Raw genomic sequence first — 22,422 nt, 5'->3', positions numbered from 1 at the left:
CAGTTTTGGTGCGGATTTTCCGCAGCAAAATATGCAACGCCCGCATGTAGCCTAAGTGTTTTTTAACCCCTTCCCGACATTTGACATATCCATACGCCATAGTCAGGTAGGGGAAGTATGGAACGGACTCATGGAGTGAACCTGCTCCATACGATGCCGGTGTCGGCTGTTTGTTACAGCCGACACTTCACAGTAACGAGATGGATCGCGCTTGTTTAACTTGTTAAATGCTGCCGTCAATAACGACCACAGCATTTAAATAGTTAGAAAGAGGGGGGTGACCCCCTGTAACAGCTTATCGTGCCCCCCCGCAATGCAATCGCGGGGTGTCGATGGTTGCTATGGCTGCCCGGGGACCTAATGAAGGCCCCCAGGTCCGCCATCTTTGTGCTCCTATTAAGCCTTGCCTCCGGCCTATCAGAAAGATGATATACTGCGATACATTAGTATTGCAATATATAGTGCAAGCGATCCAACGATCGCTGGTTGAATTCCCCTGGAGGGGGCTAATAAAAAAAGTAAAAATTAGTAAAATAAAGTGGTTTTTTTTTTATGTAGAAATTTTAAAAGTAAAAAAAAAAAAAACTTTTCCTATTTTCCACCTAGAGCATAGTAAAAATAAATAAATAAACATAATTGGTATCGCCGCATCCGTAAAAGTCTGAACTATTAGGGTATGTTCACACGCAGTGTTTTCAGACGTAATTCGGACGTTTTACGCCTCGAATTACACCTGAAAAAACGACCCTAATATGCCTACAAACATCTGCTCGTTGCCTGCAATGGGTTTTACGATGTTCTGTTCCCATGAGGTGTAATTTTACGCGTCGCTGTCAAAAGACGGCGCGTAAAATTACGCCCGCGAAAAAGAAGTGCAGGACACTTCTTGGGACGTTTTTGGAGGCATTTTTCATTGACTCCATTGAAAAACAGCTCCAAAAACGGCCGTAAAAAATGCAGTGAAAAAAGTTGCTACAAAAACGTCTGAAAATCAGGAGCTGTTTTCGCCTGAAAACAACTCTGTATTTTGCTAAGCCGTGTGAACATAGCCTTACAATATATCATTATTTAACCCGCACAGTGTACGCCGTAAATAAAAAAAAATTGTAAACGCCAGAATCACTCAAAACGTCTCATGTACCCCAAAATGGTATAATTAAAAACTACAGCTTATCCCGCAAAACATAAGCCCTCACACCACTTAATCGACGGAAAAATAAAAAAGCTATGTCTCTCGGAATTTGGCGACAAAAAATAAATTTTCTTTTTTACACTTTGGTTTTTACTTGTAAACTACATATATTTGGTATCACCGTAATCGTATTGACCCGCAGAATAAGGTTAACATGTTGTTTTCATTGCACAGTGAATTCCGTAAAAACTCCGCACAGAAAACAAACCCCACAAATAATTTTTTTCCCGTTACCTAGTACATTATATGGCAAAATAAATGGCGCTACGAAAAACTACAACTCGTCCCGCAAAAATCAAGCCCTCATAGGACTATATCGCCGGAAAGATAAAGACGTTATGGCTTCTGGAATGTGGGGAGGAAAAAACGAAAATGAAAATCTGAAAAAGGGCTGCGGCGGGAAGGGGTTAAAAGGTGTTTTTATTAATGGTCGCACTATTTTACAGGTAAGCAGCCGTTTTATCCTTGTCATTAACCAGCAATTTGACAGCTGCACAGGGTGCCATCGCGGCCGCGTTAATGCCGCTCCGTGGGGCTGGGTTCACACAGTGCAGATTTGCTGCACATTTAAGCCAAAACCAGGAAAGGAACTTAAATATATAAGGAAACAGGTCTCCTCTCCTGGATCCAATTCTGGTTTTGGCTTACAAAATGCAGGCAAAATCTGCAGCAAATCTGCACTGTGGGAACCCAGCCTTATCCTGCTACCAGCTCCACAGCCCGACTCCTCCCACACATGTGACAGGTCACATGGTCATGACATCATCAAAGGTCCTTTAGCTCACTAGGATCTATCCAGCATCTACCAAGGACATTTGACTACAACTCCCAGAATACCTTGCAGTAGCCTGTCTATTTCCTGTTCTATGGGAGATATGCAGGCTTTGGGTGACTGAACTGAGTGGGTGAGGTAATAACTCTGCTATATCAATATTATCCTTATTATAGTACGTGATTTGGGGTACGTAAACATATGTTGTAACCCCCACCCCCGCTTCCTTCACGGTTGCTATGGGCAATGTATAATACATGGCACTGACAATGTGCCCGCTCCTGCAGTCTTTACCTCAGGTTTTGTTTGTTCGATGTATCCGGAGTATCCTGGGCATCGCCGAAATTGCTGTCGTTTTTCTCATCAATAAGATGTCAATGTTTCCGACGCGTTAATCTTGTGTAGACAGTCTGTACTCCGCAGGCTAAGATATCCCATAGTCCTCAGCAGCTGAGAAACTACAAAACTGCCCGTGCAAGGAAAATTAGTCGCAGCTTGTACAGGCAGGAAACAGCTAGCTGTGAATGCTGGGACTTGTAGTTCTTCAGGAGTTGTCCATAGCAGCGTAAACACTGCAGATTTTCCTCAACGGGTTTCATTGCAGAAAATCGGCAGCGTATTACCGTAGCGGGTGAGGGGATGAGATATGAACAATCCTCATCCACGCGCTTTGCGTAAAAACCCCACCGAAAAAACGTTCATAAATTTACCTGCGGTGCAGTTTTTTAATCGGCAGGATGTCTGTTTATGCTGCGGAATCGCTGGTTTTCCATTGCAGGTTTTCCCCATTGAAGTCAATGGGAGCTAAAACCTGCAATAAATAGTACATGTTGCAATTTTTGCAGCGGAAAAGCTGCGATTCTGTCGCAAAAATCGCAACTCCAAAAAACATAAACTTACCCAGATGTCTGCGCTCCTGTGTCCAGCCCGGCCTCCGGGAATGACTATTTATCACATGTGACTGCTGCAGCCAATTACAGGACGGGCTGCCGGACGTCAGAGGGACAAGTCACCATGACTACGGGTAAGTATAGGCTTTATAGAGGACATTCTGGCAGAAAAACGTCACAATTGAATGCGGTTTTTCGGGTCGGAATTCCCTGCGGGGACCAGTGCGGATACGCTGTGTATTTTTACGCAGCGTATCCGCCCTGTGAGAACATAACCTAAGAGTTAATCAGGACTGGCACAGGAGGTGGGAAGATGATGCAAACCAGACAGAAGGCTGCAGCTACCAACCGACCCCCTCTTTAACAAAAGACTTTGTCCAGCTCCTGAAGGTCAAGGAATTGTCCGATTTCTGCAAATTAATATTATTCTTTTGCATAATCAAAAATGATAAAATTTTTCGATATACTTTCTGTATTAATTCCTCATGGCTTTCAAGATCTCTGCTTGTTGTTATCCTGTAGGAACATTCATTGTTTACTTCCAGTGGATACAAATCTATTCATGGTCATGTGACGGACACACAGGTGCACGGCTCGGTACATGGTCATGTGATGGACACACAGGTGCGCGGCTCGTTACATGGTCATGTGACGGACACACAGGCGCGCGGCTTGTTACATGGTCATGTGATGGACACACAGGTGCGCGGCTTGTTACATGGTCATGTGATGGACACACAGCTGCACGGCTCGTTACAGGGTCATGTGATGGACACACAGGTGCATGGCTCGTTACATGGTCATGCGATGGACACAGGTGCACGGCTCGTTACATGGTCATGTGATGGATAATATTCCTTTTTAACATTTTGTTACAGTACAATTCTGGCCATCTGGCGTGATCGGGGGAGGGTCCACTGGTTGGCCCAGATTGACACCATAAGGGGCCTAAAAGGCCTAGCAGAAGAAAACCCCATTTGAAGGTGACTTTGGAGCCAACCACTTGCCACTAGGGTCGTCTTCTTATGGGCTGAGTCACAAATAACCTATTCGATCTTATTAATGAGATGTGCAATGATACAAGTAAAAGTGGACATGCTCATTTTCTGTATAGATGGAGGATGGGCCTTCAGAATAATTTCCTCTGGTGGGACCAAGGTAACCCAGTCTGACACTGGAGTCAAAATTACCATGCTAATAATTGAATTCCCTGGAGGTCCTAGCTCTGTAGACCACTGCTATGCCTTCAGGTCCTATTATATGGGCCATGAAAACGAACGCCGTTCATCGGCGCTCGTTTGCTCCTTTCAGAAGAAGCAATATTTGCTTATGTATAGGGACGAGCGCTCGTCACTCTGATCGCTCGTCACTCTGATCGCTCGTCACTCTGATCGCTCGTTCCCGTACATTTCTATTATGTTGGCATCTCCCTGTTTACACATGTGCTGCCGACAACGATCGTTTTTAATTCTGCCTAAAAGAGCAGATCAGCTGATGAATAAGTCTTTGCTCGTTCAGTGACTGATCGTTTCGGGAACGAGTGTTCATATGAACGTTAGTTGGCCCGGTCATTTGCCCGTGTAAAATGGCTTTAAGTGAACAGAGAACGTTGTTAAACGGATGCTCAGTGCTACACTGATGATCATGACCTGCATCCAGTACATAATACAGAGAGAATTTAAAGGGAAGGTATCACGGAAATGTTTTTTTTATATGTTATTGCTTTTAGTATCTTATTAAAACACATTTTATTTATTTGTGTTTTTGTGTTGTACTTTTTTCTTTCTTTTACTTCTCTATGGGGGCTGCCATTTTTTTTTCATCTCTGTATGTGTCTATTAACGACACATACAGAGATGCAATACGGCACATACAACCCCATAGACAATGCGAACGGGAGCCGTTCCATTCACTATAGCGTACGCCGTCTGTGTGGGAACGGCGCATGCGCCACTGCCACACAGTCCAAATGGAAGGTCTTCGGCCGAGCGACATCCGGCGCCATTTTCTTGTGGACCGGAAGCCGCGGCCGGACAGTAAGATGACGACTTCCGGTCGCGGCTTCCGGCCATGTGTTCAGAAGCAAGCACTAGGAGCAGGTAAGTTATGTTTGTGTATGTGATGTGTGTGTATGTTCGTGTTATACTGTGTGATTACCACTGTATCTAATCCTCCTACACTGTGCATTCGCTCAGAAAATGGCGACACACATGTAGGAGGTTTGAACATTCAACCCCCTCCTTTCTCCTGGCACTAGTCAGGATAAAGGAGGGGGGATTCTGTGAGCTCACTAGAGTGTGTCTTCTCCAATTTTGCAGCATAAAGCAATGAGGTTGCTTTACCACATGCCAATGCTGCAATTTTGGGAGTTGCTCCCTCTAGTCTCCAGCACATGAAAATGTTATAAATTATAATCTAATTGATAATATTTCCTGACTTGTGGAAAAATTTAAAAAATTTGAAAACAATGTGTAATCATTTATATACTAACTGTTAAACGAAAAAAAATAAAAAATTTCTAGCGACACATTCCCTTTAAAGGGTTGACTATCACAAGTTACTAATACTACCCATTTTCTGTAATTGAAGGCTGAAGTAATCCCTACTACTAAGACCAGACTATATCGTTCCTTATGGACAAGAACAGGAGTTGTGCAAGTAAGAGGATATTAAGCCTCACCCTGGAGATCATCTACCTGCTGACCGGAGAGGTGAGGGATTGTGGGAATGTTACATGATGCCACTTATTTCTACAAAACAAATATGGGAGAGGTGGGATTGGTTCAAAGATAGAAGTGCACTGTCCCTTTTAGAGAGATTCACTTGTGTTTATTGCTTGTAAATGTATATTTATTATGACCTGCTGACGTCTCAAGCTCTGAAGTAGCTCTTTGTCATATCACACGATCAATATTTTCTGCTCATACAGGAATACACAATAGTGAAAAAGACCTCTGGTGAGTGTGTGGACCCCAGAAGATGTGCCCGGATGTCAGGAGGACGGAGCAGGACTCCGAGATCCATTCCAGAGTCTCACTCATCGATGCAGGAGAAAAGCAATGATCAGAAGATCCTACAACTCACCAATACCATCATTCATCTGCTGACTGGAGAGGTGAGGACCACCGGCAATACCGGGACATTATATAGTGACTTCAAAGCCACCAGGCCTTCTAACTGCACATCAATAAGAGGACATTGTAGAGCTCTGGTCAGAAGGCCAGACTGTACTTAAAGAGGCTCCGTCACCAGATTATAAGTGCCCCATCTCCTACATAGTCTGATCGGCGCTGTAATGTAGAGAACAACAGTGGTTTTTATTTTGAAAAACAATCATTTTTGAGCAAGTTATGAGCAATTTTAGATTTATGCTAATTAGTTTCTTAATAGACAACTGGGCATGTTTTTACTTTTTACCAACTGGGGGTTGTGAAGAGAAATGTATGACGCTGACCAATCAGTGACCAATCAGCGTCATGCACTTCACATTGTTCCAGCCCAGCTTCTTTCACTGCACAATCACACTGTAACAATGAGAAGTGTATGACGCTGATTGGTCACTGATTGGTCAGCGTCATACACTTCTCTTCACAACGCCTAGTTGGTAAAAAGTAAAAACACGCCCAGTTGTCTATTAACCCTTTCACGCCGCAGCCCTTTTTCAGATTTTCATCTTCGTTTTTTCCTCCCCACCTTCCAAAGGCCATAACGCCTTTATTTTTCCATCGATATAGTCCTATGAGGGCTTGATTTTTGCGGGATGTGTTGTAGTTTTTCGTAGCACCATTTATTTTGCCGTATAATGTACTAGGAAACGGGGAAAAAAATTATTTGTGGGGTATAAAATGAAAAAAACCGATTCCGCCATCGTTTTTTGCGCGCCGTTTTTACGGAATTCACTGTACAATTAAAACAACATGTTAATTTTATTCTGTGGGTCAATACGATTACGGCGATACCAAATATGTGTAGTTTTTTCTGTTTTACTACTTTTACAAGTAAAAACCGAAGTGTAAAAAAGAAAATTTATTTTGTTTCGCCAAATTCCGAGAGCCGTAACTTCTTTCTTTTTTCCATCGATTAAGTGGTATGAGGGATTATTTTTTGCGGGATAAGCTGTAGTTTTTAATAATACCATTTTGGTGTACATGAGATGGTTTGATCACTTTTTATTTCATTTTTTTGTGGGAGATGAGGTGACCAAAGAATAGAGATTCAGGCGTTTACAATTTTTTTTTTTTTACGGCGTTCACCGTGCGGGTTAAATAATGATATATTGTAATAGTTCAGACTTTTACGGATGCGGCGATACCAGTTATGTTTATTTATTTAATTTTTTACTATACTCTAGGGGGAAAATTGGGGTTTTTTGAACTTTTAATTTTTAATTTTTTTTTACACATTTTTTATTAGTCCCCCTAGGGGACTTCAACCAGCGATCGTTAGATCGCTTGCACGATATACTGCAATACTAATGTATTGCAGTATATCGTGATTCTGACAGTCTCCTATGAAGCCCTGCCGGACTGGGGGACTTCGTCAGACCCCCAGGCAGCCGTGTGAACCAACGGCTCCCCCCGATCTCGCCGCGGGGGTGCCGTTGAGACGTTACAGGGGGTCGCCCCCCTGTTTTTAGTAATTTAAATGCCGCGATCTCTATTGAACGCGGCATTTAACGGGTTAAATAAGCGGGATCGCGCTAAAGCGCGATCCCGCTTGTAACCCAGAAGTGTCGGCTGTAACACACAGCCGACACACTCGCTCTATGGAGCAGACTCAGCCCGTGAGCCCGCTCCATATTCCCCCACCCGGCGTGCGCCGTATATATACGGCGGATGTCGGGAAGGGGTTAAGAAACGAATTAGCGTAAATCTAAAATTGTTCATAACTTGCTCAAAAATGATCGTTTTTCAAAATAAAAACCCCTGCTGTTATCTACATTACTGCGCCGATCACATTATGTAGGAGATAGGGCACTTATAATCTGGTGACAGAGCCTCTTTAATGGCAATATTTAAAGGGTAACTTAACGTTTGACAAACGTCTGACATGTTAGGCTGGGTTCACACGACCATGTTACGTCCGTAATGGACGGAACGTAGTTCGGCCGGAAGTCCCGGACCGAACTCAGTGCAGGGAGCCGGGCTCCTAGCATCATAGTTATGTACGACGCTAGGAGTCCCTGCCTCGCTGCGGAACAACTGTCCCGTACTGAAAACATGATTACAGTACTGGATACTAGTTCCACGGAGAGGCAGGAACTCCTAGCATCGTACATAACTATGATGCTAGGAGCCCGGCTCCCTGCAGTGTGTTCGGTCCGGGACTTCCGGCCGAAATACGTTCCGTCCATTACGCATGTAATGTGCTCGTGTGAATCCAGCCTTATAGTGACATGTCAGAAGATTCAATTGGTGGGGGCCCGAGCACTGGGACCCCCACCAATCGCTAAAACAAAGTGGCAGAAGCACTTCGTGTCTGTTCGGCTTTTTCCATAAATCAATCTATGGGAGTACGGGCACAATAGAAAGTCTATGAGCTCGTACTCCGATACATCGGCTTTAGGCCTGATTTACACGAGCGTGTGCGTTTTGCGCGCGCAAAAAACGCAGCGTTTAGCGCGCGCAAAAGGCACTTGACCGCTCCGTGGGTCATCCGTGTATGATGCGCGGCTGCGTGATTTTTGCGCAGCCGCCATCATAGAGATGAGGCCAGTCGACGTCCGTCACTGTCCAGGGTGCTGAAAGAGCTAACTGATCGGCAGTAACTCTTTCAGCACCCTCGACAGTGAATTCCGATCAAAATATACAGCAACCTGTGAATAAAAAAAAAGACGTTCATACTTACCATGAACTTCCTGCTTCCTCCAGTCCGGTCTCCCGGCCGTTGCCTTGGTGAAGCGTCCCTCTCTTGTCATCCGGCCCCACCTCCCAGGATGACGCGGCAGTCCAAGTGACCGCTGCAGCCTGTGCTTGGCCTGTGATTGGCTGCAGCTGTCACTTGGACTGAATTGTCATCCCGGGAGGTCAGACTGGAGGAAGAACCCGGGAGTTATCGGTAAGTCAGAACTTCTGTTTTTTTTTACACGTACATGTATATTGTGATCGGAAGTCACTGTCCAGGGTGCTGAAACAGTTTAACTCTTTCAGCACCGTGGACAGTGACTGTCTCCCGACGTCGCGTACCGGAAAATTTTTTGACGGGTTCGGTCAAAACGAGTTCGGCCGAACCCGGTGAAGTTCGGTGCGCTCATCTCTAATTTGACACTCCGTTTGGATGTTTGTAAACAGAAAAGCACGTGGTGCTTTTCTGTTTACATTCATCCATTTGACAGCTCTTGCGCGAATCACGCAGTTCGCACGGAAGTGCTTCCGTGCGGCATGCGTGGTTTTCACGCAACCATTGACTTCAATGGGTGCGTGATGCGCGAAAAACGCACGATTATAGAACATGTCGTGAGTTTTACGCAACGCACTCGCGCTGCGCAAAATTCACGCATCGTCTGCACTGCCCCATAGAGTAATATAGGTGCGTATGACACGCGTGAAAAGCACGCGCATCGTACGCGCGTATATTACGCTCGTGTAAATGAGGCCTTAAGGCTAACAGAATACAAAGCGTCTGAGCGCTCACACGAGCACTTCTGTCACTTCGTTTTAGCGATTGCTGGGGGTCTCAGTGCTCGGACCCCCCACCAATTAAAACTTCTGACATGTCACCATGACATGTCAGAAGTTTGTTAAACATTTAGTTTCCCTTTAATTTATTTTTTATATTCAATGTTTTCATTTTTCTGTCACAAGGACTCTTCTAGATTCTGTGTGCTGTCACTTCTTTTGGGCTAGGTTGGAGTGTGTGTGGCTGGCCATTATGTTTCTCACCTCAGCGACCTAGACTTTGAAACCTGGGCAATTTTTGGGCTGCGGCCCAGACAGGCAGACACCAGGGCACAGACAGGCCTCCCAAGCTTGAGTGAGGGGAGGCTGCTAGTCCTTGACCCTTGTGGGACATTATAACTTAGAGGGTAAGGGAAAGATCGGGCCCTGTGTCTTTTTTGGAGTTGGCTTGCAACTTTTTGTGTGATTCATGTCATGCTTTTTGGAATTTGGGTCCACAAATAAGTCCACCATTTGGTATCAGCACAGATATCAATTGTTTACAGATGTAAGGGAGCTGAGCTAATCTTTTTGGACTTGATTGTTTGTGCATTGTGATAAGTCTCTGGAGATGCTGTAGAAGCTTCGCCTGACAACCTAGGTTGTTGTTTTTTTCTTATTTTTGAAAATGTTAAAGACACAATACAAGACCATGGCAGAAACCTGGGGTGGCAAACCCTTGAGAACAAGAGGAACAATTCCCGCATAGTGAGTGTTAAACATTGGCCAGGTATGGCCGGCTACCTGAGGGGGATGACCTGCAGTAAACAAATATAAACCAGGGTCACAGAAACCGATAAAGACACTAAAAAAAAGAAAAGTAAAACAAGGCAACTAACTTCACCAAATAAGTGTTGACGAAAGAAAAAATAGAAAGGGGAAGAGGTGGAAATAAGAAAAAAAGGAAGGACACCGGTTCTTTGCAAGGGCTAGTGTTAGAGTAATTCGTATAAATTGTTATCAAAATTACTGAATTATATTCAATGAGATATGTATAAGATATGTATGAGAAGTTTTAAAGAGAACCTTTCACCTCCCCACACAGGTGCAGCATGTAATGGGGTGGACTGCACAATCCTGGGGCACTTTAAAAAAAAAATCTACCTCCCACCGTTATATTTGGCGCCCGATATTTCAATAACCCCCTGAACAGTCAACGTGGCGTGTACTGTCAAGGGGGCGTGTCACTGCTACGGACAGTGTTATCGCTCCCCATCACTTACACTATCCGTAGCAGTGACACGCCCCCTTGTCTGTTCGGGTGGAAAGACTGCAATTGCGCCCTCTCTCATGCTGATTGGACAGTGTCACAGCCATAGTAACACGCCCCCTTGACAGTACACGCCCCGTTGACTGTTCAGGGGGTTATTGAAATAGCTGGCGCCAAATATAACGGCACCGATATCTAAATAACGGAGCGAGGCAGAAAAAATATGTAAAGTGCCCCTGGGTTTGTGCACTCAGCTGCACCTGTATGGGGATATGGGGAGGTGAAAGGTTCTCTTCAAAGAAGACATTCCCCACCATTTGAATACATAGGATAAAGATGACGTCATCAGGCATTCCAAACTAATGAATACCAGATATGTTTGAGGGATTCAACTAGGAAGAATCTTGTTACCTTTTATAGCAGTGGACGTATACATTGTGTACTTGCCATCTTCTGATTGGTTAATGTGTGTTAAGTGAAAGCATGAACCTATAAATAAAGGCTCCGTCCACAGGCATTTTAGATTTCTGTACATGAAACCATTGTATGTGCGATCTCTCCCGATCAGTCATTTCTGTGGATTCTAATGAAGCCTGTACTAATTCTGTTATCGAGAAAAAGGAGCTCCAGAGTCCTGGAGATCACTGTAATACCAGTGACCGCAAATAAAACGTCCCAGCTTAATCATGGAGTTCCATATAGGAAGGAACAGTTTGCAGTTGTATTTTGAAAAACAAAAACCATGGTGGTCTACGAGGAGGTGAAAAAGGACTGAGTATCCCGAAGCGATGCAGCGTGCGCCTCCGTTCTCCTAATATCATCCACTTAGCGGACCCCGGGGGCCAGGGACGGTGAGGAGGTATCCTTTTTAATGAGCTGGGACATGTGATCTGGCAGCGTTGACCAGGTATTCTAGTATCGTTTTCACAATACGTCCTCGAAGGAAGGTCAGAAATGTGCAGGAGATATAGAGCAGGGGGTCACTTTAGGCACCCGCTTCTAAAATGCAGAGACCCCGGGACAATCCCAGAACATCTTAGGCTGTTTGTGCGCCAAAAATGAAAAACGACACCTGCTGCGTTGTGAAAAACATTGAAGAAATACTTAAATAAATCACAACATGACGATGTCTGTTTGTTACTTTTATGTGCAGGAATTGAACTATATAGAAAACTGCAAAGATGGCATCCTGGAGAATCGCCAGACCCGCCCGTCACAGAGTAAGACGAGACTTTCTTTGCGTACAGTGTTGAGGGTCGCCTGGACTTACCCATCATCGGATTATAACATATAAACAATGTATTTACTTTGTGTGTTTTTTACAGATGAATCCAGTAATGTACATACACCAAAGACATGTCCCAGTCCTCTCTGTTCTCAGGATTTTACCGAGGAAAACATTACTATTCCAAAGACTTACCAGGTAGATACAATTCTTGGCTATAGAAGGACCTACCCAAGCGGCAAAACTTTCTTAAACTTTTATCTAGGAGACCATTAACCCCTTCGCGCTCAGCGGCGTAATAATCCGTCACGCTAACTGTATCGTTAGCGCTCACCGACGGACTATTACGTCGCGGGAGTAACGGCCATTTCGGCCGTCCTCCCGACACATACAGGAGCTGTGATGCTGCTGTCTCGTACAGCAGCTGTTACAGCTCCTACAGCGGGGACCGATCGCTGTGTCCCCGCTGATTAACCCCTGAAAAGCCGTGTTCAATAGTGATCACGGTTTTTTAGGGGTTAAGCTGCCATCTTTGGCCTGCTGCACGATAGCGGCCGGCGATGGTGACTATGGCAACCGGACACCAAACAATGGTGTCCGGCTATGCCATCGACGGAAGCCTAGTGGGTCCTGACGAAGTCAGGACCCACTATGCTTGCTGTCAGTGAGTAGCTGACAGCTCTAATACACTGCACTACGCGTGTAGTGCAGTGTATTAGAATAGCGATCAGAGCCTCCTGCCCTCAAGTCCCCTAGTGGGACAAAGTAATAAAGTAAAAAAAAGATGTGTAAAAATAAGAAAATAAAAGTTTTAAAAGTAAATATCCCCCTTTTTCCCTTATCAGTCATTTATTATTAATAAAAATATATAAACAAACAAATAAACTATACATAATTGGTATCGCCGCGTCCGTAACGGCCTGAACTACAAAATTATTTCATTATTTATCCCACACGGTGAACGCCGTAAAAGAAAATAATAATAAACCGAACCACAATCACAATTCTTTGGTCACTTCACCTCCCAAAAAATTGAATAAAAAGAGATCAAAAAGTCGCATGTACCTAAAAATGGTCCTGATCGAAACTACAGTTCGTTACGCAAAAAATAAGTCCTCGCACGGCTTTATTGATTGAAAAATAAAAAAGTTCTGGCGCTTAGAATAAGGTAACACAAAAAGTGAATGATCTTTTACAAAACTTATTTTATTGTGCAAACGCCATAAGACATAAAATAACTATAAACATCTGGTATCGCCGTAATCGTATCGCCCCGCAGAATAAAGTGAATATGTCATTTATAGCGCACGGTGAACGCTGTAAAAAAAAAAGAATAAAAAAACAATAGTAGAATTGCTGTTTTTTAGTCACCACGCCACCTAAAAATAGAATAAAAACTGATCAAAAAGCCGCATGCACCCCAAGAAAACTACAATGGATTCCTCAAGGGGTCTAGTTTCCAAATTGGGGTCACTTTTGGGGGGTTTCCAATGTTTTGGCACCACAAGACCTCTTCAAACCGGACATGGTGCCTAATAAAAAAGAGGGCTCAAAATCCACTAAGTGCTCCTTTGCTTCGGAGGCCGGTGCTTCAGTCCATTACCGCCCGAGGGCCACATGGGGGATATTTATCAAAACTGCAGAATCTGGGCAATACGTATTGAGTTGCGTTTCTCTGATAAATCCTTTTGTGTCATAAAAAAAATGGTATAAAAAGGATTTTCTGACAAAAAAATTTTTTAAATTTCATCTCTACTTTGCTCTAAATTTCTGTGAAACACCTAAAGGGTTCATAAACTTTCTAAATGCTGTTGTGAATACTTTGAGGGGTCTAGTTTCTAAAATGGGGTGTTTGATAGGGGTTTCTAATATATGGGCCCCTCAAAGCAACTTCAGAACTGAACTGGAACCTAAAAAATAAATAAATGAGGCAATACTTCGCTTCTTACATTATACTGATAATGAGCCGTGCCCACCCCGAGATGACCCCAGTTTTGACCGTTTGTATAAACGGAGACCCCGTTTCAGTGCCCGGTTTTCCCAAGCATACACCCCCGAGAAGTGTATTTCTATTGATGAGTCCCTGGTACATTTTAAAGGGAGGGTTCAATTCCACGAGTAACTGCCGGGTAGGAGGGCAAGGTATGGTGTGAAGATGTCTAAGCTGCGAGAGTGCATCAGGGTATACCTACAGGTTTAGGATATATGAGGGGAAGGACACCAGTATTCAGCCCCCAGAATGCCCCCCCTTACTGGGAGTTAATGCAAAAATTGTGTGGGATTTGGTGCACCCACTGCTGGACCAGGGTTACCACCTCTACCTGGATCATTTTTATACCAGCGTCCCACTCTTCAACTGCCTCGCTTCCAGTCCTGCGGCATGCGGCACTGCTAGAAGAAACCTGAGAGGCCTCCCTAAGACTCTGCAGGGCAAACACTCAGAAGGGGTGAGAGCAGGGCACATTCCAGCAGCAACATATTGTGTGTCAAGTACAAAACAATAGAGATGTCACACCAGCACCCATGTACCTGTACGAGGTACCAGTACAGAGACCCCCAAACCAGACTGCATCCTGGACTACTATAGGTACATGAGAGGGATGGACTTGTCAGATCAAGTCCTGAAGCCCTACAGCGCCATGCGGCGTGGTATAAGAAGCTGGCCGGGCACATCATACAGATGGCTTTGTACAATGCGTATGTGCTACGTCGATGTACAGGCCAGACGGGAACTTTCCTGGAATTTCAAGAGGTGGTTATCAAGAACCTAATCTTTAGGGACCAAGAAGGGGGGGGCACCCAGTACTTCTGGAAGTGGGGCCACACGCATCGTACCAGGGCAACACTTTCCAGGAGAAGTTCCCCAAACTGGCAAGAATGGAAAAAGTCAAAAGAGGTGTAAAGTCTGCTATAAGAGGGGTATAAGGGAGGACACAATATATCAATGTAACGCGTGTCCCGAAAAACCAGAGCTCTGTATGAAAGTGTTTTAAAATGTATCATACATCCCTTGATTTTCAATCTACCCCAGTTTTACTTACCCTGATGCCCTCCGCACAGCTTATCCCCCCTTGTCTTTCCCCTCTGAGCCCTTCTGTGTGCCCAGGCAGCTGATAACAGCCACATGTAGGATATTGCCATACCCGGGAGAACCCACATTACAGTTTATGGGGTGTAGGTCTCCGGTCAAAATGCTCACTACACCTCTAGATGAATGCCTTAAGGGTGTAGTTATTAAAACGGGGTCACTTCTTGCGGGTTTCAACTGTACTGGTACCTCAGGTGCTTCTGCATACATGACTTCGAACTAGAAAATCCCCAGTAGGCCAAATGGTGGTCCTTTCCTTCTGATCCCTCCTATGGGCCCAAACGGCAGTTTATCACCACAAATGGGGTATTGCGGCACTCAGAACAAATTGGGCAACAGAATGGGGTATTTTGTTTCTTGTGAGAATAAGACATTTTCAGCCAAAACTACATATTATTGGAAAAAAATAATTTTGTTTTCATTCCCAGCCCAATTCAAATAAGTTCTGTGAAAAAACTATGGGGTCAAAATGGTCACAACACCCATAAGTGAATTCCTTGAGGGGTGTAGTTTCCAAAATGGGGTCACTTCTGGTGGGTTTCCATTGCTTTGATACCTCTGAGGCTCTGCAAATGTGACATGGCACCCGAAAACCAATCCAGCAAAATCTGTACTCCAAAGAACACACAGCGCTCCTTTCCTTCTGAGCCCTCCCATGGGCCCAAACGGCAGTTTATCAACACAAATGGGGTATTGCCGCACTCAGGAGAAATTGGGCAACAAAATGTAGTATTTTATTTCTTGTGAAAAAACGAATTTTTGAGCTAAAACGACATATTATTGGAAAAAATATATTTTTTTTAAATTCCCAGCCCAATTCAAATAAGTTCTTTGAAGAAACTATGGAGTCTAAATGGTCACATTACCCATAAATTAATTCCTTGAGGGGTGTAGTTTCCAAAATGGGGTCACTATTGGGGGATTCCTACTGTTTTGGCACCTCAACACCTTTTCAAACCTGGCATGCTACCTAAAATATATTCTAATAAAAAAAGAGGCCCCAAAATGCACTCGGTGCTTCTTTGCTTCTCGGACTTGTGTTTTAGTCCACGAGCGCACTAGAGCCACATGTGGGACATTTCTAAAAACTGCAGAATCTGGACAATACATATTTAGTAGTGTTTCTCTGGTAAAACCTTCTGTGTTACAGAAAAAAAATTGAATAAAATTTAAATTCAGCAAGAAAAGTGACATTTGCAAATTTCACCTCCACTTTGCTTTAATTCCTGTGAAATGCCTGAAGGGTTAAAAAACTTTCTAAATGCTGTTTTGAATACTTTGAGGGGTCTAGTTTTTAAAATGGGGTGTTTTATGGGGGTTTCTAATACATAGGCCCCTCAAAGCCACTTCAGAACTGAAAAGGTGCTTTAAAAAAAAGGCTTTTGAAATTTTCTTAAAAATATGAGAAATTGCTGTTTATGTTCTAAGCCTTGTAACGTCCAAGAAAAATAAAAGAATGTTCAAAAAACGATGCCAATCTAAAGTAGACATATGGGAAATGTGAACTAGTAACTATTTTGGGTGGTATAACCGTCTGTTTTACAAGCAGATGCATTTAAATTCTGAAAAATTCAATTTTTTCAAAATTTTCTCTAAATTTTGAAATTTTTCACCAATAAACACTGAATATATCTACCAAATTTTACCACGAACATGAAGCCCAATGTGTCACGAGAAAACAATCTCAGAATCGCTTGGGTAGGTTTAAGCATTCCGATGTTATTACCACATAAAGTGAAATATGTCAGATTTGAAAGATGGGCTCTGAGCCTTAAGGCCAAAACTAGGCTGCGTCCTTAAGGGGTTAAACAGTCGTTATACAGTGAACCTCTTTTGATCCAGCACTGCGGGTGGCATATGATCAAACAATGAATGTCTAGGAAAATAAATAAAATGTTCCGTACAAGGTATAGAGATCCTCCTTGGAAAGTGGCCCCGTGTCTTGTGAGGTCCCAGTATATCAGGCATTCCCGAATCAGAAACAAGCGCCTGACCATTGGAACGGTGATAGTCCAGTAACACTGGGCCAAAAGCCAATCAATATGTCCTGAAAGCCATTATCTGTGTTGAGGCTGTTCCCACCATAAACTGAGTTAGGCCTATTTTCAAACACAAACTACGTTTTTGGAACCGTGATATTTCTGTCTCTTGATGGTTATTTAGGCCGAAGACCTTATCAATATTAAAGTTGAAGTTATAGAGGGAGACGAAGACACGTATGTGATGGGTATTCAACAATTTGAGGAAGATACTACTGCATATATCAGCCCCGGTGAGTATTAACCATGAAGTGCACAATCCACTTATTCCTCTTGATCAGCAATCTCTTGTGACCCAGTAGAGCAGGGGTCGGCAGCCTTCACTCCTTTTAAAGAGGACCTGTCTCTGGTCATATAAGTTGAACTGGTTATCTGACCTGACTAGCGCTGTCTCCCTGATTCCAGCACTGTTTTTCTTTTTTTTTCTTCTGATATTTCCAAATATTTTTCAAAATCTTGCACTATAATCGATTTTCTATATCATTTGACCCCCATCGATCCTGAGATTGAAGGGGCGCAGTGCTACTTAAGTACTGCTGTCCCTTCACTGTTTTTCCTGCACAGCAATGCTTTTGGCTATAAGGTGACGCATCTCTTAATCAGTGCTGCGGCCTCTTCAATCGCAGGATCGGTGGGGTCGCGGCAGTTGGACCCCCACCGGACGTAGAGTTATGGCATATCCTATTGCTTTGTGTGATAACCGTTTAATGTAGCCTGAAAGGAGCAAGTCTGGGCCAGTAATGAATGATGGGCCTCATCACTGAAAAGGGCAGATGTACTAAAGTCCAACCATGTTGCCATTTTGGATTTGGGGATGAGAGTTTAGCTTTCACTTTTACATAATTTTTTATCTGTTACAATTTAGATGGTAAATACAGCCGCAACACATCGGAAAGACGTCTCGTTTCACCTCAAGAGAATACCATTGCTAGAGATGTTCCAGGAGAGAAGCCTACAATCCTAAAGACTCCTTCACTATCTCCTACAGCTATTCCTTCATGTGATCCATCTAGTCATATGGAATGGTTTTCTGAAAAATGTGATGTACCTCATAGAAATGACAAAATGTATCCTTGTTCCATATGCGGTAAATGCTTCACCCACATCTCAAATCGTATAAGACATCAGAAAATTCACTCCGGTCAGAAACCGCATGCCTGTGCCGAATGTGGGAAATGCTTTACGCGAAGGTCGCATCTCACCGAACATCACAGGACTCACACGGGAGAGAAGCCATTTACGTGCTCGGAGTGTGACAAGTGTTTCAATCATAAATCTCATCTTGTGATACATCAGAGAACACACACAGGGGTGAAGCCATATCATTGTTCTGACTGCGGGAGATTGTTCACACAGAAATCCAATCTGCTGTATCATCAAAGAATGCATTCAGGTAAGAAGTTCTCTCCTGGCCTTCAACAATGTCAAATATTGAGCATTTACAATAAAGCTCATAAAGGACCGGAGCAGTGGATGAAGCCGCAATACCAGGGTGCTGGAATTTGAAGCATTTTAGTTGTATTTGGAAGCCAATTGCTTGAACCTAGGAGTCTCCGGAGAAAGTTTTAATTTTAATTGTTACACATTAGTTATTTATCATGTAATTCGGGCCTTAAAAATGGGACTTGTCAAACTCTGAAGCAAAAATAGAGTTTTTATTACTCCCATGTCCATGCAATTAGCTTCCATATGCAGCTGAAGTGGTCTAAAGGCCCTTTTACACGCGCCAATGATTGGGCAAAAGATCGTTCACATGATTGCTCGCTCCCGATCATTGCTCCGTGTAAACAGGGCAACGATTAGCTGACTAATGAGCAAACAGTTGTTCATCGGCTGATCGTATTGGTTGTGCAGCATAAAATATTATCGTCGTCGGCCGCACACCTCAGATGTGCTGCCGACATGATGGAAATGCATGGGGACAAACGATCGTAGTAACAAGTACTCGTCCCCATACATAGCGCCTTGTGAAAGGACCAAACGAGTGCAGATCAATGAGGTGTCTCGTTGATCGGCGCTGGTTTTTAGGGCTGATATTAAATATGTAAAAGGACCCAAAGTTCAACATTTCCAGATCCAGAATATCCGCATCCTGGCATTGTTTCCTTACCCTTCTATGCACATTGAGACCACTTCAGTGAGTTGCCCAATCAAGGTTGGTTAGCTTGGCACCGAAGTGATCGAGTGAACAAAGCTGCTTGGGAGATCACAGCAGAAAGAGGCCCCTCATTTCCCACTTGGGGGAATCCTCCTTAGGCTGGGTTCCCACAGTGCAGATTTTGCCTACATTGTGTAAGCCAGAACCTGAATTGGATCCAGGCAAGGAGGCCTATAAGGCATTTCTTTATATATTTCTTCTGTTTAGGTTCTGTTCCTGGTTTTGGCTTAAAAAAAACGCAGGCAAAATCTGCAGCAAATCTGCACTGTGGGAACCCAGCCTTTGTCTATGGTCCACAACCCTGTATGCCGCCATGACTTGGACTATAGCAGGAGTCAGACAGCAAAGATAAACTATGGATATTCTTTTTAAAATCTTTACATGTCACATGACTTTAAAAATGTTGTGGACACCAAAGAGCAATGGCCTTCCTTGTCGTCACAGTATAAATGTTATTCAATTTGAAGGTCGATTTTTGGTGGTTTCTGCTTCGGTACTTTAAAATTCCCAACACTGCTGCTAGATATGAATGAAATGAAAATGGATACAAGATCAGTTTCGGTCAAATGACCATTGTTTACCTACTTTTAGGTGACCCATTAAATTGATTCTCTTTAGATTTATGCAAAATAACTCCAGCCCTCTCAACACCGTTAGGGTCAGTCTACACGTGGCATAAATACTGTGGATTTTCCGCAACGGATTTCGTTGCGGAAAATCTGCAGCATAATACGGGAGCAGCAGAGTGGATGAGATTTGAGCAGATATTATTAAGATGACCTGTTTAACCCCTTACATACTGGCTTAATTTGGGCCTTAAGGACCAAGATATTTTTTGATGGTCACATTCCGGGGACCATTACTTTTTTTATTTTTCCATCACTGTAGCTGTATGCGGGATTGTTGTTTTTTCCGGCACAAGTTGTATTTGTTAAATGGAACCGTTCTGGAGGACATGTAAGTTATTGATTAGCTTTTATTTTTTGTGGGGAAAGGCACAGATGATCTTTTATTATTGAGTGCCTTCAGCTGTAAGACTTGGAAATATAAACCATCAAATAAAAGGTTTCAATGGTCTGCTGTTCCACAATAGGTGAAGCTTTACCATCTAGCTTTAAACTTCTGTATGAATATGAAACTCCTTCCCTCCGCGGCCCGTGAGACCCCTCCATACTTTCCTCCGCCATATATATATATATATGGCAGATGTCGGAAAGGGGTTAAGTCTTTTATTCTGTGCAAGATTATGGATAGATAGAAAATAAAAGATATGGCTTTGGGACCTTTTTTTGGTCCTTCACCTTTCACCCAGCATGGGCAGTAAAACTATGGGATGATACGGCCATTCAAAGTGACGATGGTTAGGCCGTTATAGGAATTCAAAAGGGGGATCTCGATGCGTTTCACTGATATCGCCGGTTTCCAGATTACATTGTATTGGTAAGTGTAATTGATGCAGGGATTTATTCTGGTTTCCATATTTTGAGCCTTAGATTTTTCTTCTACACGGGAACTTATTGCTAACTATCCCACAGAGGCTGTGTTTTTGCCTTCCTCTCGATAAACAGCATGAAAATAAATGGATCTTGAGTGACGTAGAATGTGTGCAAAAGGTATACTTTGTAGCACATCATTTATAATGGAATCATTGAAGTATTAGTGAAAATTAAATATATATTTTTTATTGTTCCAACAGAAGGAAAATACTATAGTGACACATCGGAGGACCCGCTCACTTCATCTCTATGTTGTGGAGCAGAAGATAAGGACATCCCAGGACATTCTTCAAAGAAAAATTCAAATCTGTTATCTGGATCTGCTAAAAAGGACTGTTCTCTTACACATCCAAATCCCATAAACCACCAAATAGGTTACAAAAGCGATAAAACATATCCATGTCTCATATGTGGCAAACGTTTTACAGACGTTTCAAATCGTAGCAGACATCAGAAAATTCACTCAGGTGAAAGGCCATTTTCATGTTCTGAGTGCGAAAAATGTTTTTCACGCAAGTCGCATCTCATTGAACATCAGAGAATACACACGGGAGAGAAGCCATACTCCTGTTCTGTGTGTGCAAAATGTTTCAAACATAAGTCGCCTCTGTTAAAACACCTGAGAACTCACACAGCAGAGAAGCCATTTCATTGTACTGATTGTGGGAAAGTCTTTGCACAGAGATCCACGCTAATATGCCATCGGGAGAATTCACACTAGCAATATGCCGTTCCCATAAGGACTTGAGCCAAATCTTAAAGAGTCTCTGTCACCACATTATAAGTGCCCTATATTGTACATGATGTGATCGGCGCTGTAATGTAGAGAACAGCAGTGTTTTTTTTGTTTAGAAAAATGATACGTTTTGAAGGTTATGACCTATATTAGCTTTATGCTAATGAGTTTCTTAATGGACAACTGGGCGTGTTTGACTTTTTGACCAAGTGGGCGCTGTGGAGAGAAGTGTATGACGCTGACCAATCAGTGACCAATCAGTGTCATACACTTCTCTCCATTCATTTATACAGCACATAGCGATATAGCTATATCACTATGTGCAGCCACATACACACTCTATAACATTACTGCAGTGTCTGGACAATGAATATACATTACCTCCAGCCAGGATGGGATGTTTATTCAGAATCCTGTCACTTCGCTAACAGAATCCCAACACTACAGCACAGAAAGCGTAATCTCGTTTGAAATGACAGCGTAATCTCAATCTTGCAAGATTACGCTTCCTGTGCTGTAGTGTCGGGATTGTATTAGCGAAGTGTCAGGATTGTGAATACACATCACGTCCTGGCTGGAGGTAATGTATATTCAATGTCCAGACACTGCAGTAATGTTATAGTGTGTTTATGTGGCTGCACATAGTGATATAGCTATATCGCTATGTGCAGTGTAAATGAATGGAGAGGAGTGTATGACGCTGATTGGTCACTGATTGGTCAGCGTCATACACTTCTCTCTACAATGCCCACTTGGCCATATAGTAAAACACGCCCAGTTGTTCATTAAGAAACTCATTAGCATAAAGCTAAAATAGGTCATAACTCCGTCATAAATGATCGTTTTTCTAAATAAAAAACACTGCTGTAATCTACATTACAGCGACGATCACATCATGTACAAGATAGGGCACTTATAATGTGGTGACAGAGCCTCTTTAAGCTGCATAATTTCTATTCA

General features: G+C 43.2%; 2 protein-coding genes across 3 annotated transcripts in view; both read left to right on the top strand.

Annotated features, from left to right (window-relative positions):
• The window catches only part of LOC142662997 (uncharacterized), a 123,134-nt gene that overhangs the window by 35,619 nt on the left and 65,093 nt on the right, over positions 1-22,422 (top strand). The gene's annotated exons all lie outside the window — the stretch shown is intronic.
• On the top strand, positions 1,985-21,511 carry LOC142663711 (uncharacterized). Of its 2 annotated transcripts, none has more exons than XM_075842494.1 (8): positions 1,985-2,102; positions 5,444-5,565; positions 5,784-5,969; positions 11,874-11,940; positions 12,046-12,143; positions 17,197-17,305; positions 17,938-18,465; positions 20,927-21,511. In XM_075842494.1, the coding sequence occupies exons 2-8, from the start codon at positions 5,488-5,490 to the stop codon at positions 21,445-21,447; spliced, it is 1,587 nt and encodes a 528-aa protein (XP_075698609.1). In that variant the 5' UTR covers positions 1,985-2,102; positions 5,444-5,487; the 3' UTR covers positions 21,448-21,511. The 2 variants fall into 2 exon arrangements, with proteins under 2 accessions (XP_075698609.1, XP_075698610.1); XM_075842495.1 differs by lacking the exon at positions 1,985-2,102 and adding an exon at positions 2,889-2,988.

The sequence above is a fragment of the Rhinoderma darwinii genome, chromosome 11, assembly GCF_050947455.1.
Source record: "Rhinoderma darwinii isolate aRhiDar2 chromosome 11, aRhiDar2.hap1, whole genome shotgun sequence".
In the NCBI taxonomy this organism is placed as follows: domain Eukaryota; kingdom Metazoa; phylum Chordata; class Amphibia; order Anura; family Rhinodermatidae; genus Rhinoderma; species Rhinoderma darwinii.
The sequence above is the reverse complement of the archived record's forward strand: the minus strand, read 5'-3'. Positions and strand labels throughout refer to the sequence as shown.